Source organism: Rhizophagus irregularis, chromosome 2 (assembly GCF_026210795.1).
Source record: "Rhizophagus irregularis chromosome 2, complete sequence".
Lineage (NCBI taxonomy): Eukaryota > Fungi > Glomeromycota > Glomeromycetes > Glomerales > Glomeraceae > Rhizophagus > Rhizophagus irregularis.
Window position 1 is genome coordinate 5,112,468 of NC_089430.1, and position 13,899 is coordinate 5,126,366.

A 13,899-nucleotide genomic window follows, 5' to 3' on the forward strand; every position below is an offset into this window, starting at 1 on the left:
AAAAAAAGGAACGGTTAGTGACCGTTCCATAATATTAAAAAAAAAAAAAAAACTAAACCATTCATTCATTAATAGTTCAAAATATATCAGACTATTTTTGATCACCTGATATCGCCTATGTTTAAAATACTGCGGTAAAACACTAAAAACATCACCAGAAGATTAAATGTTGAATCGATTGACCTTCTACTATTCTGTTGTATTTCAATCAAATAAGGTTTAACAATATGATTCATAACATAATTGAAACTTGACAATTTTTAAAGAAACAATAAATACATACTTACGTGTAAAGTTTATTCACAAAGGCGGTCTGTATTTTACGAGCTTCAGCCACGAAGTATTCCTAAGTACGTAAACGCACATAAAAGTGATAAAACATTCTTATAGGTAATTTAATTATTTTGAAAGATGCTACAAAATGTAAAAAAAGGAACGTTATCATTGATTGTCAAACACCAAGTATCAAACGTCTATATATCTAAGCTAGCTAATATTACAAGAGATGGCTACAAAATATGCAAAAAAAAGCGCTCGCCTCAGAATTACTAAAATTAATTTAGAGAAGTCTTCTCTGTTTTACACATTTTCATTTTGAGAGGTCGGCCAGTTAAGATTTCCCGATATTAGTCTTATCAGTCTCTGGCAATCCACTTAACTTGATATTTCAATTATAAATTAAGTCTGACGGTGCTACATAATAATTACAATCATAAGTAAATTCCTGACCTTCAAAATTAAACGTGTTCAGCTGGTTATATATTATATATAATTAATATTGTATTTTTACAGCAGTCACAATAATATAATAATCAATAGCTGACCGTTATGTTTAGTACCTTACAACAGCAAGCCAAAAGATCCATGTGGTAAAACACGTATTTAGTATTTGCGCACCTATTTAATAGCTCTATCTAATAAACCATTATTATTTAATATAAAGTTTCTTCGTATTACTATAACATATATAATAAAATATTAAAAATCACTTAACAAAATGTTTTTGATAAATTTTGATAAAAAATAAGCTTTGCGTTCAAAAGAAAAACACCAGAACGCATTTTTGAAAAATAGAAAAATAAACAAATCGTATATATTTAAGTAGCTATTTTTAGATGCATATGGCAACTGATTTTTTATTGGTCAATTTTTAAATTCAAATCATATATATTTGAGTAGCTATTTTTAGGTGCATATGACAACTGATTTTTTATTGGTCAATTTTTAAATTGCGAATCTTAGCTTATAGTTGGGTTTCTTCTGAAAGATATATAGTGTTGTAGGTTTAAGTATAATTGTAGATGCAACTCCCGGAAGATAGAATAATGTGGTATCAGCATATTTTTTGTTGATGTCGACATATTATATATTGGTCGTTGAAGCAAGCATCTTTGGCAGCAATTTTGATTTTATCTGAGTGCCAGCATTATTTATGCTAATGGGATTATGATTGTATTTTTTTTTACCATAACAGATAATTCTTTGATGAAGAAACCGTGGAGCAGTAGGCAAAATTTTCGTAGGGGTGGTATTTGTTGATGTAAAAGGTGACCATTTGTTATAAAACAAATATGATTTTTGAAAGGATTTTATCTGTTCTTCATATGGCTTTTGGATGTTGGATTGCAGCTTTCGTACTTCAAAGAAAAGAGCTATTTGATCGAACGATCAAAGCCATACTCACGATTGCAGGATTTCTTTAAAGTTTCCACAAGTGAACTAAAATTGTTAATTGAATATATTTTAGGTTCACAAGCTTCTTCTTTCTGAAATTTTCGCATCCTTCTGCATCTTATATTCATTTTTTCATTTCTATTATTATATTAGGTTTATCTTGGTGAACTGGTCGGTTTCTCAGGCGGACTTTTATTTTTAGCATAGTACTAGATTTACTGCAGATGTTTTTGTGGATTTTATTATTATTAATATTAGAATTAAATATTAATACCGGAAAAATCTGGTTCAACATGTTATTATTGTAATAACTGAGGGATGGTTTCTGCAATTCTGCATAAAGAATTCCACTGGTCGAAATCAAAAAAATCGGACATATGGAAAATCAGCTAAAAATCAGACCAAAATCGACTGACATTACAAATCGGCACATCTGATTGATGCCAATCGGACAATTTAATGAAAATCCAGAAAAAAATCATCATATTTGATTGACGGCTGATTGATGCTAGTTGAAATCAAAAAAAAAATCAGACAAATGGCAAATCAACCTAAAATTTGCCCAATATTCAAATATGTACTTCCAATTTATGGAAAATTGACAATTCAATAAAAATTCAATAAAAATTCGATAAAAATCCAGAAAAAAATCATTATATTTGATTGACGGCTGATTGATGCTGGTTGAAATCAAAAAAAAAATCAGACAAATGGCAAATCAACCTAAAATTTGCCCAATATTCAAATATGTACTTCCAATTTATGGAAAATTGACAATTCAATAAAAATTCAATAAAAATTCAATAAAAATCCAGAAAAAAATCATTATATTTGATTGACGGCTGATTGATGCTGGTTGACAAAATGACAAATCAACCTAAAATTTACCCAATATTCAAATATGTACTTCCGATTTATGGAAAATTGATAATTCAATAAAAATTCAATAAAAATTCAATAAAAATTCGGCAAAAAATCATTATATTTGATTGACGGCTGATTGATACAAAAAAAGTCATCAAAATTAACTTTTGAAAAACATGATTTGTCATTAAAATTCAGAAATTCGGAAAAATCAACACCAAATTTATAGTCAATTACTCAATTTATTATAAATTTATGTCTAAAACTTATAAGTTTATAATTGGTATTTTCTACTAATTGGATTTACGGCTAAATACTCTCTTGCATTTTGCCGGTTTGAGATTTGGTAACTTACTGGTACAAATCTACCTAAAATATGATGCACAGGTATTATACAATCACGACTTATTGGATAAAATTCGGTATTCCACAACTCAACATTACAAATTTCATCACTGCTGAAATAGTATCGAATATTGGTTGAATTTGCGTGTTTATACCAACGAACGTATGCTAGAAAATGTTCGACGGAACCATCCGGAAAGTCTACTACGTGAGTAAAATAATACTGAATTTGACCTGGGTAGGTGTCGACATCTTCATCATCCGTAATAAATTTCGCTAAGACGTACGAACTTTTTACATGTCTTAACGATAATGATGATCCAAAGACTTCTGAACCAATCCGACACCTTCCAAATTGGTTAATTTTGACCCTAATTATTATATCGTTATCTAAACCTTCTACAAGAGGCCTCCGAAATCCAAATGATTCGTAAGTCGCATTGTAATATTCGACCATTAAATTTAACATTTCACTTGAAAGTAGTATATTATGAGATACCGGCTTAAGAAATTCACCTGGGAAGCCTTCTTTGCCAGAAATCTGTGAATCTTTAATATTTTGTGAATTCAGCCAAAATCGATGCATCTCATCTGACGAAAATTCATCAGTAACTGAAAGGGACCCGATAGTACGCTGACTGTTTAGCAATTCAAGACCTTTTACTTCGATACCTGAACTTATGATATTTTCGATTTGTTTATCAAACATTAATCGACGCATAAGTTCAGACTCAATTTTCCTGTTGCTGTTTGGTAACGAACCTAAAAGTGCGAAATCAATAAATTATAAGCTAATATTGAAATCGTTAAAATCGTTAAAAAATCGTTAACGGATATTTACCTAAAATACCGTTCATACGTTCGAAAGAGAAACACCAGAACGCATATAATGGTCCATAATCAGATGAGCAATCACGCAAATGCAGAGAAAGATGAAGATTCGGTGTGATCTTATCTCTGCCGTGGTGATTCTCAATGAGCTTGACTATTTCGATAAGACTTCTATGGGCTTCATCCACCAAATTAGATTCTAGAATCCGATTTACCAAAATCGAACAAACCCTGACAAAATGATTCAGGATTCTTCTATCTACGTCTGAAAGGTGTTCCCAAAGTGATACAGTTGAATAAATTGTAAAGAATATTCGCCACTGATCGGCCGTAAAATTGGTGAATCCCTCTCCACTATGAATTTTTCCTGGAATTCGACCTAAATCGGATGGTATCTGAAACTCGTCCATCTTTTTCTGAATTTTGTTCAAAGAATTTGGTGTCAAAATACCCCCATCGATCCAAATTCGTTTTACTATCCACTTCGCAATGCCCAGAAATAAGCAATGCATTGGATCGACTGTAATAAATCTAATAGGGTCAAAATATGATAGACGCAACAATTCGGACCATCTAACGCCAGTTTCTTTGACGAAGCGCTTTCTAGCAGCGTCTGAGTTGCATCTTCGCCAACCTAATGCGTTTTGCCGGTGCTCATTCGAATCTCGAGCAGAATACCCTACATCATCCATTCCAGCAAAATTATGCTGCCCATTTTCATAATTTGCTTTTTTCTCACACCTGTGACATGAAACTAAGGCAGAAACATGACCGCAAATTTTTCTTGCGGCGGGAATGTCACATGATACTAAGATTAAAGCGCCACGAACTCTCTTTCCATTTTCGCATTCATAAGTACGATTTAGTGTTAACCCAGCCCAGAGTGTTTCCAATTCGTTAACTATTGGTGCTAAATAGTGGTTCACTTTATGTAGGCTGACCTCCTTTGGCCCAGGTAAAATGCCAAGAGTCAATAAATTTTCACGTCTAAATCGGATATCGCGTGGCAAATTGCATATAGCGGCGTATATGACACCGATACTATAAATGGTACTATCATATGGCTGAAACCAATCAAGATTCAGCATCAAGCCAAGATGAGAATCGGCTACTTCGCTTCTGAAAAAATTTGGCGAATCTTCATTGTCTGATTCTTTAAAATTCTTCCACACTTGCCCATCATATATATCGGTCAAAATATTATCAAAATTCGACCGATTAGCCCAATGTCGGAGAGAATTTTCAAACCCAGGCCGACAAAACATAGTGGCAAGTTGTTGATTGATTCCAGCAAACGGATACATTAAATTAGGTCGTATTATTGTTTGATTTGTCGATGCGCTAATTTTTTCAGACAATGCCGTATTGCAAAGACGTGATCTGCGAACTGAAGAATTGGGAAATTCTATGTGTTGACATTTCATTATAGCAGGATTGTCCTCTTGTTTGAAATCTACCACTTCCTCTTTTTTATACAATTTGTGACATTTCGGACAAGGTACAAAACTATGAAATTGGTCATTTAATCCAAGCTTCTTTCTTGTTAAGTAAAGCGAATCTGGGAAATCATTAAAATCGTCACTACTGAACTCGCACAGGGCCAATTTCATAAATTTTATTAGAGTCTCAGTAGCTGTCTCTGCGATATTGAATCTTGTTCGAAAGTTCATTATCCAAAGTAAAATCCATAAAAATCGATCATAATTCGATTCTAAATATGGTGGGTTTTGAAATGGTTCATAACTAGGTGGTGAATAGTCTTCAAAAATTTCAGAAATTCCAGAAATTGGATCATTATCTGATTCACTGCCTATAGACAATGTATCACTGTAGATATCTTCCTCTGTAGTATATTCGGATGATGATGAATCTTCTGGATCTTCTGAAATTTCCGGACGATTTGTATACTTTCTTGCACGTTGTCGAGGTAAGAAGTTAAATTCGACATCTTGATGTTCATCATCAACATCATCTTGATTACTGTTATCTGATTTTTCCGATTCTTGTCTAATAGATTCATCAATCATTCGTCCAGCTAAAGCGGGTATTGATGTTTCACCTATTTCAAGTTGACGAACTTGAGACGAAATTGTACCTTGCGAATCTTGGTATTCTTGATATCTAGAATCGTGAATTTCTTTTGTGCGAGAATCCACCAAGTTGCCATCACAATCAGGACAATTACAAACTACTAGTTTTCTTTTATTACTTGTTGGTCTAGCAGAAGATACTATTTCTTCGTTTATTATACCAGAAATTGATCTATTTCTACGAGTAGAAGATGGCTGATTTGAAGGTGATTCTTCATCATCAAGATCGTCAAGTATACTAGAGACTGACCTTTTTCTGCTCATTTGTTTAGTATTTGAATAAGTTTAATAAGTTTGGCAAAATCCAAATTTGTAAAAAGGCCGATTTTTATAAAATTTGGAATAACACAAAATTTGTATAATTTGTATGTATAATTAATGTAATCCTGGCTTCTATGATTATTTCAATAATTTTTTAGGATTTAATATTTTTTTTTCGCAAATTTGGCAATTTTATATAATAAATTTGCGAATTTTCTAATTAATATACTTTTAAAAATTGCAATATGATTTAAGCTTATTTTACAATAAAAAGCTTATTTTTAATAAAAAGCTTATTTTTAAAATAAAAAGCTTATTTTATTTTAAAATAACTTTTATTTACAAGATAATCACTTTATCATCCCTTTATCATTTTCGGATGCCAAACAAACCTTATCAAAAGAAACTGTAAATTTTAGCGAAAGTTGAAAAGTAACAATTTTGTATTAATCGAAGTGGTATTGCTATAATAACAATATATTTTTGATTTTACTGCAAATTTCGACAAAGTATAACTTGCCGCATTAAAGTATATCAAATTTTAACGCAGTAGAACGCTAACAATTTTCGTAATTTTAATTTATTTGTCTTTTTAATTATGATTTATAATTGATTTTTCAATCGAGAAATCAACGCAGGACGCTAACGATTTTCTTATTAATTAATTGATTTGTCTTTTTAATTATGATTTATAGTTGATTTTTCAATCGAGAAATCAACGCAATAGGACGCTAACGATTTTCTTATTAATTAATTTATTTGATTTTTTAATTATGATTTATAGTTGATTTTCCTTGAGAAATCAACGCAGTAGAACGCTAACGATTTTCTTATTAATTAATTGATTTGTCTTTTTTTATTATGATTTATAGTTGATTTTTCAATCGAGAAATCAACGCAGTAGAACGCTAACGATTTTCTTATTAATTAATTGATGATTTTTAAATTTATAAATAGGACGATATGACGATATTGAACCCGCTTCGATTTTTTAAACGAATATTGAGTGAATATAAAATGTCAAATAATAGCAATAATAAAAAAAACAATAAAAAAAATAACAAACAAAAGCAACAGAGGTTTCAAGAAGAAACACCTGACGAAGGATCTAATCGTCAACGGGAAGAACAGAAGAAGAAAGTAATCCGAATGAGACAATTGACAAAACCAATAAGTCGACTAGCAAATCGTCACCCACCAAGTCAAACAAACAAAAGCAGCAAAGGTTTCAAGAAGAAACACCTGACGAAGGATCTAATCGTCAACGGGAAAGAACGGAAGAAGAAAGTAATCCGAATGAGACGAGTGACAAGACCAATAAGTCGACTAGCAAATCGTCACCCACCAAGTCAAACAAACAAAAGCAGCAAAGGTTTCAAGAAGAAACACCTGATGAAGGATCTAATCGTCAACGGGGAAGAACGGAAGAAGAAAGTAATCCGAATGAGACGAGTGACAAAACCAATAAGTCGACTAGCAAATCGTCACCCACCAAGTCAAACAAACAAAAGCAGCAAAGGTTTCAAGAAGAAACACCGAGCGAAGGATCTAATCGTCAACGGGGAAGAGCGGAAGAAGAAAGTGATCCGAATGAGACAAGTGACAAAACCAATAAGTCGACTAGCAAATCGTCACTCACCAAGTCAAACAAACAAAAGCAGCAAAGGTTTCAAGAAGAAACACCTGACGAAGGATCTAATCATCAACGGGGAAGAACAGAAGAAGAAAGTAATCCGAATGAGACGATTGACAAAACCAATAAGTCGACTAGCAAATCGTCACCCATCAAGTCGATCCTCAAATCTGCAAAGTCGACTAAGCCGACTCAAGAAGAGTCTGACGATGAGGTTATAGAAATTGATCCGCCAAATATTCCTAAAGGTAATTGAATTTTGGAAAATTGCTGATTGACATGTACGATAATTAATAATTTTTATAGATCAACAAGAGATGTTATCGGAAATGAAAAAACGATATGGGAATATTCGAATTCCACAAAAATTCGTATTAGTGGTTAAAGACGATCAAGGTAATGAAAGGATGATCGATGACGACGATACTGATTTAGAAGCAGGTACGATTTTGACTTCATTCGTATAAATTCAGAATTATTCGTAAAAAAATATTACTATTAATAAAATTCTTTATTTAGAAAATCTAAAATTAAAGAAACAAATTGAAGAAGTACAAGTAGAGAATGCAAAGCTTCAACGCGAAAATAACCGATTATTCGACGAAAATCGTTTTTTGACTCGAATAAACGAGGCCTTTGCAGACGAGAATGATGATCTACGCGAAAGCTTAAACAGGTATTCGAGAATCCGTCTGCCTAAAGCCATTCATAGGCAGACGGATCTCGAACAGCCGGCAAAACGTCAAAAAAGAATTAAGACAAAAAAGTTCGAGCGATACGAGGAAGAATCGGAGGAAGAACGGTCTGGTTCTAACAATAATGATGAGTACGACGAAAAAGAAGCTAGGGTATATTAATTTTATTTGTCTGATTCAGTTATTTAAAATTGCAGTATTGAGTAATTAAGTACCGGTTATCATTATTTGATTGTTATATTTAGGCTGAAATGAAGTCTATTTTGAAAACCATCGATGAAACTCGAGGACTAGATTACAATGAAACGTTCAATAGCGCGAAAAATCTCAAGATTCGTCGTAAGCTAGTCCCTGAATTGCGTTCAGCCCTTGCTCCGTGTTTTCCCGCTTCGAATAAGCAACTTACAAAATGGTTGGGTTGTCTCCACAAGTCTCGTCGTTCTCATCAAAGATTAATGGATAGGGGAAAAGCCGATGAAAATAAACACCGGGTGCACTCAAACAATCGAGTACACGACGTTAGTAATGATTTATAATTATTATGCTGAATTTTATTCCGATTATGTATTGAATTTTATTCAAATTATAACGTATTTTAGAAGAAAATCCGCCGAATTAAGGCGGCAAAGAGATTATATAGTTTTGACGATGAACGGATAACAAAATATGATAAGCGTAGATTACTAAAGATGTTATCCAATCGCTTATTTCATTCTCCAGAAATAAGCGAGACAGACGAAGAAGACCCAACAAAGTCCATAATCGCTATTTACGACTATTCGTGGAGATCTGATGAGGTTAGAACTTCTGAATCTTGATTTTTCAGACGAATCGCTGGATTTAATTTTTATATTTTATTGTTTCTTCAGCTTAAAAATTTGCTACGAAATGTACTCGATGTACACTCGTCAAATAAGTCGAAATTAATACGCGAACGTAGATACGACGACGAGGTACAAAAATACGACCGACCACATCCGTCGAATGCTCCCGAATGGTCTTATATCGTACAACAACAAGATTTAATATTCGATACTGATATCGATCAGGGTTTAATCACTGAATATGATGAAGAAGAAGAAGAAGTTAGTAGAGGGACAACACCAGCAACTGGCAACACCACCGAAAATGATGAAGACCATAACAAGGAAGGAGAAGAAAAACCATCAAAATCAACGGTCGGCGACAATCATAATAATTCAGATTCTGATTTACATATGGACGACGCGCAATGAACGAATCTGAATTAATTTGGTAGAAAACTTTCTTTTTTTCGTCAAAAATCTATATATATATGTAATTAATATTCCAAATTATTAGTATTAGAATTTTCCATAATTCAAAATAAATTTGTCTTAATTCAGAAAAAAATTAATTACAATTCGAAATAAATTTACTGCAAATTTACCGCAATTCAGAATAAAATTTACTGCAAATATACCATAATTCAGAATAAAATTTACTGCAATTCAGACGCAATTCAGAATAAAATTAACCGCAATTCATTAAATTTTTACCGCAATTCAGAATAAATTAACCGCAATTCAGAATAAATTTACCGCAATTCAGAATAAAATTTACCGCAATTCAGAATAGAAAATTTACTGCAATTCAGATTAAAATTTACTGCAATTCAGATTAAAATTTACCGCAATTCAGAATAAAATTTACCGCAATTCAGAATAAAATTTACCGCAATTCAGAATAAATTTACCGCAATTCAGAATAGAAAATTTACCGCAATTCAGAATAAAATTTACCGCAATTCAGATTAAAATTTATCGCAATTTATCAAAATTTATCATAATTCAGAATAAATTCACTGCAATTCGGTAAATTTATGAATATATTTTTTTAAACAATTCGGATCAAAAATACTAAGCAATTCAGATACAATTTGGATATTCTGATCGGCGTCGATCGGCCTGCCAATCGGAACTTTTCCTAAATTAATAAATCGGCCATCTTTATCACCAAATTCGGCCTAAAATCGGACATCCGATTTCTAGCCGATTTGGACTATTTCGACCAGTGTTAAAAGAGCATCTCTCTTCAAAAAACAAAAACAAATCAATAAATTTTACGTTTTTGCGATTAATTTATATATATAATTTTATTAATATGAGTTTTTCTCATTTGGCTGATAACTGTTAAACAATAAAAGAATTTTTATACATGAAACACAAAAAATTATTTTGAATTTGATCGCAATTTTGTTAAAATTCATAGTTACAATTGAATGTGTAAAATTGTTCTATTTTTTATTGGTTAGACTGGAGTTCATTGTCTGATCGGTCACACCAACTAATAAATTCGTGATCAAAAAATGCTGATCAAACAACCCTGACTAATATATAATGAGTTGGAATTTTATTTCACTCAGGAGTGTATCATTAGATTTTTTATAATGTGTATGCATGCTTATGTTTTTGAAATTATATAAATTTTTTATCGTACAAAGAAAAACTTTAATGTTTATTGTTTCCATGTAAGATACGACTGACATAATTATTACTACTAAGTATGCGAAGGTTTCTGCAGTTCCTGCGAATTCTACTTTAATGACTTGTACGAAAAATTGCTTGGTTTAGTATAATGAGTAAGTATCGAAATCATGCGAATTTCTATCCATAATAATAAAACTCATGTTCACGTGTTTATGTTTTATTTCCATATATGATATAACAATGATATAATTATTAAATATTCGAAGGTTCAAGGTTCCTGCAGATTCTACTTTAATGACTTGTACAAAAAATTGCTTGGTTTAGTATAATGAGTAAGTATCGAAATCATGCGGTTCTATCCATAATAATAACAAGGAAAAAACTCATGTTCACGCGTAATTATTTATTTCCATATAAAGTGATATAATTATTGAATATTCGAAGGTTTCTGCGGTTACTGCTTTAATGACTGGTACGCCTGGTTTAGAATAATGAGTAAGTAATCGAAATTATCCTTATGTTCACGTGCGTGTTTTTATTTCCTCAACTGACATAATTATTACTAAGAAAGTTTTTTTGCTTGGTTTAGAATAATGAGTAATTATGCGAATTGTACGAAAAAATTTCCTGGTTTAGAATAATGAGTAATTATGCGATTTATCCTTATGTTCACGCGCATTTGTTTTTATTTCCTCGACTGACATAATTATTACTAAGAAAGTTTCTGCGGTTCTGCTTAATGACTGGTACGAAAATTTGCATGATGTAATTATTGAGTATTCGAAAGTTTCTGTTAATGACTGGTACGAAAAATTGCTTGATTTGGTTTAAAGAGTTTTTTTTTTTTCATAAATAATGGTCAATTTTTTTTCTTCAGAAATATTTTTTTTTCTTAAATTGTAAGAAATCCCATTTTTCAAAAGTATCATTATGGAATCAGGAAATAAATTGAGAGAATCCTCTCGTAAGAAAATTGAGGAATTGCTAATCGATGGGAATCACAAGCGCAGTGATAGAAGCCGAAGCTGAAGCAGAAACAACAACAGTAAAACCAACATCAACACCAGCGAAACCATCAATGATGAAGTTAACGTTCTTCAGACTAAGAGATGGCTTCCTGTAAATTCAAAAATTGAAGGTATTCGCAAATATTTAAGAAATTAATAAAATTATCTTGTAATTAATATTTATTGTAATTATGGTAGATCGATTAACAAAGATTGAAAATAAAATTGATACTTTAAGTAAAGAAATACACGAGTTTAAATCCGAATTAAAAAATTTACTTTCTGATAAAATAAATTTGTCATCAAGCGTTAAAGAATCATTCATAGTGGTAGGAATATCTTTGAAATATTTAATTTTATTATTTATTTACGTTCTAATTATTTTGATTGAAGGATATTTAGTACTGAACCATGCGAGTTTTTTCTCTAATTTTACTGAAGACGATTGGATCACGTATTACAACGAGAATATACATAAACAAGTAAGTCCTTATTCGATGACAAAATGTTTAATAAAATAAAATAAAATATTAAGTATTAACTTTCTTTGTAAAGTTAACAAAACAAGTACGGTCCGTAAGAGGAACATTGTCCTCGAAATCAAGGGAGGCTATTTTTTCTATATTTGGATCCCGTTTACCACCTATAAACACAAATGCCGGGCCGTCTGAAGTAGCAAAGTGGGAGAGAAACCCCGAAGTTAAAGATTGTTTTGAAGGCCTGTTCAAAAAAATGAATCCCAAGGACAAAAATTCTTCGATTGTTTTAGCAAGCGTTATTGACAGAGCCTTCCAAAATGACCATTCTAATGCAGAACTTGCATATGTTCTTGCGATCTGCTCAACAATTTTAAACCTAAATCATGACGAAATAAGGTGTAAAAAGAATATCATGAAACAAAAAGTTAAAAAATTTTTAGTAAGTTTGTAATTTTGTAGTAGCATTTAATAAAATATCATTTCATGGCTAATCATATTATTCTTTAAAGAAAAAAATCAACAGTCAAACGGGCATAAGATATTCCGATTTTGAAGATAATAGCTATGAGGAAAAAGAAAGCGGAAATGAAACTGAAGATGAAGATGATGATGTATAATAAGGTGAATTTTATTGTATGCATAAGATATTTTTTTTATTGGTGTGGCAGGACTGGTGAATTTTATGTTTTTGCGATTAATTTGTATATAAAATTTATTAATTTGAGTTTTTCTCATTTGGCTGATAACTGTTAAACAAATAAAAGAATTTTTATCCATGAAACACAAAATTATTTTGAATTTGATCGCACAAAATTTATCAATTTTGTTAAAATTCATTTTTTTGTTCCTCTTTCGCTATATTTGGAAAGTTAAATTTATTTCTATCAAGTCTGATGCCGAGTGCCGACCATAAGAAATTATAAATTTGTGAAAAGTGTTACAAATTAACCTCTAGTTATTTGTTATATTATTTATATAGTATATATTATCAACACGTCATGCATATTTCTCTTAATTTTATATTTATCATGCAAGAATTTTTTTTTAATAGTCGAGGTCAGAATTCTTTAGGACTCTATCAAAATCATATAATTTGACTCACAGATTACGAATTAATTTTATAAATCTAGTAAATTTGATAAATTAACCTATTATGGCATATACATGTGTTCATGTGATCATCTAAAAATAGCTAAACATGAATTAAATAAACAAACTTAATATTCTCTATACGCTCTATTTTGCAAGGACCGCTCATTGTACATTTGCGTAGCAGAAGACTAGCAGAAGTATCATGGAAAGTATTTATATATATTCATAGGCTTTATGAATATTTATAATATTAATAAATTATACATGAAAAAGCTTTGCAACAGCTGCTGGAAAAATGAACGCGTACTTTCAATATAGTAGAAGTATGGAAGTTATTTATATTTCATAATTTCATTAATATTCGTAGGTTTACAACTATTTCATAATATTAATAATTGTTCATGGAAAGTTTTGCGTACAATATAATGGTAAAGGTATGGAAAGTATTTATACTCCATAATTTAACTATTTTATATAATAT

The 13,899-nt window shown here is 31.1% G+C and overlaps 2 protein-coding genes across 2 annotated transcripts; both read left to right on the top strand.

The window, feature by feature from the left end:
* Positions 1 to 7,082: 7,082 nt before the first annotated feature.
* Positions 7,083 to 9,628, top strand: OCT59_012452 (uncharacterized protein; the record flags this gene model as incomplete). Its single annotated transcript, XM_066134480.1, has 7 exons — positions 7,083 to 7,205; positions 7,283 to 7,946; positions 8,005 to 8,139; positions 8,218 to 8,546; positions 8,639 to 8,911; positions 8,993 to 9,190; positions 9,263 to 9,628. 7 exons carry the CDS (start codon positions 7,083 to 7,085, stop codon positions 9,626 to 9,628), a joined length of 2,088 nt encoding a protein of 695 aa, XP_065989741.1.
* Positions 9,629 to 11,831: 2,203 nt separating this feature from the next.
* OCT59_012453 (uncharacterized protein) lies at positions 11,832 to 12,943 on the top strand (the record flags this gene model as incomplete). The annotated part of the gene is made up of 4 exons (XM_066134481.1): positions 11,832 to 11,959; positions 12,086 to 12,329; positions 12,403 to 12,765; positions 12,836 to 12,943. 4 exons carry the CDS (start codon positions 11,832 to 11,834, stop codon positions 12,941 to 12,943), a joined length of 843 nt encoding a protein of 280 aa, XP_065989742.1.
* Positions 12,944 to 13,899: the final 956 nt, after the last annotated feature.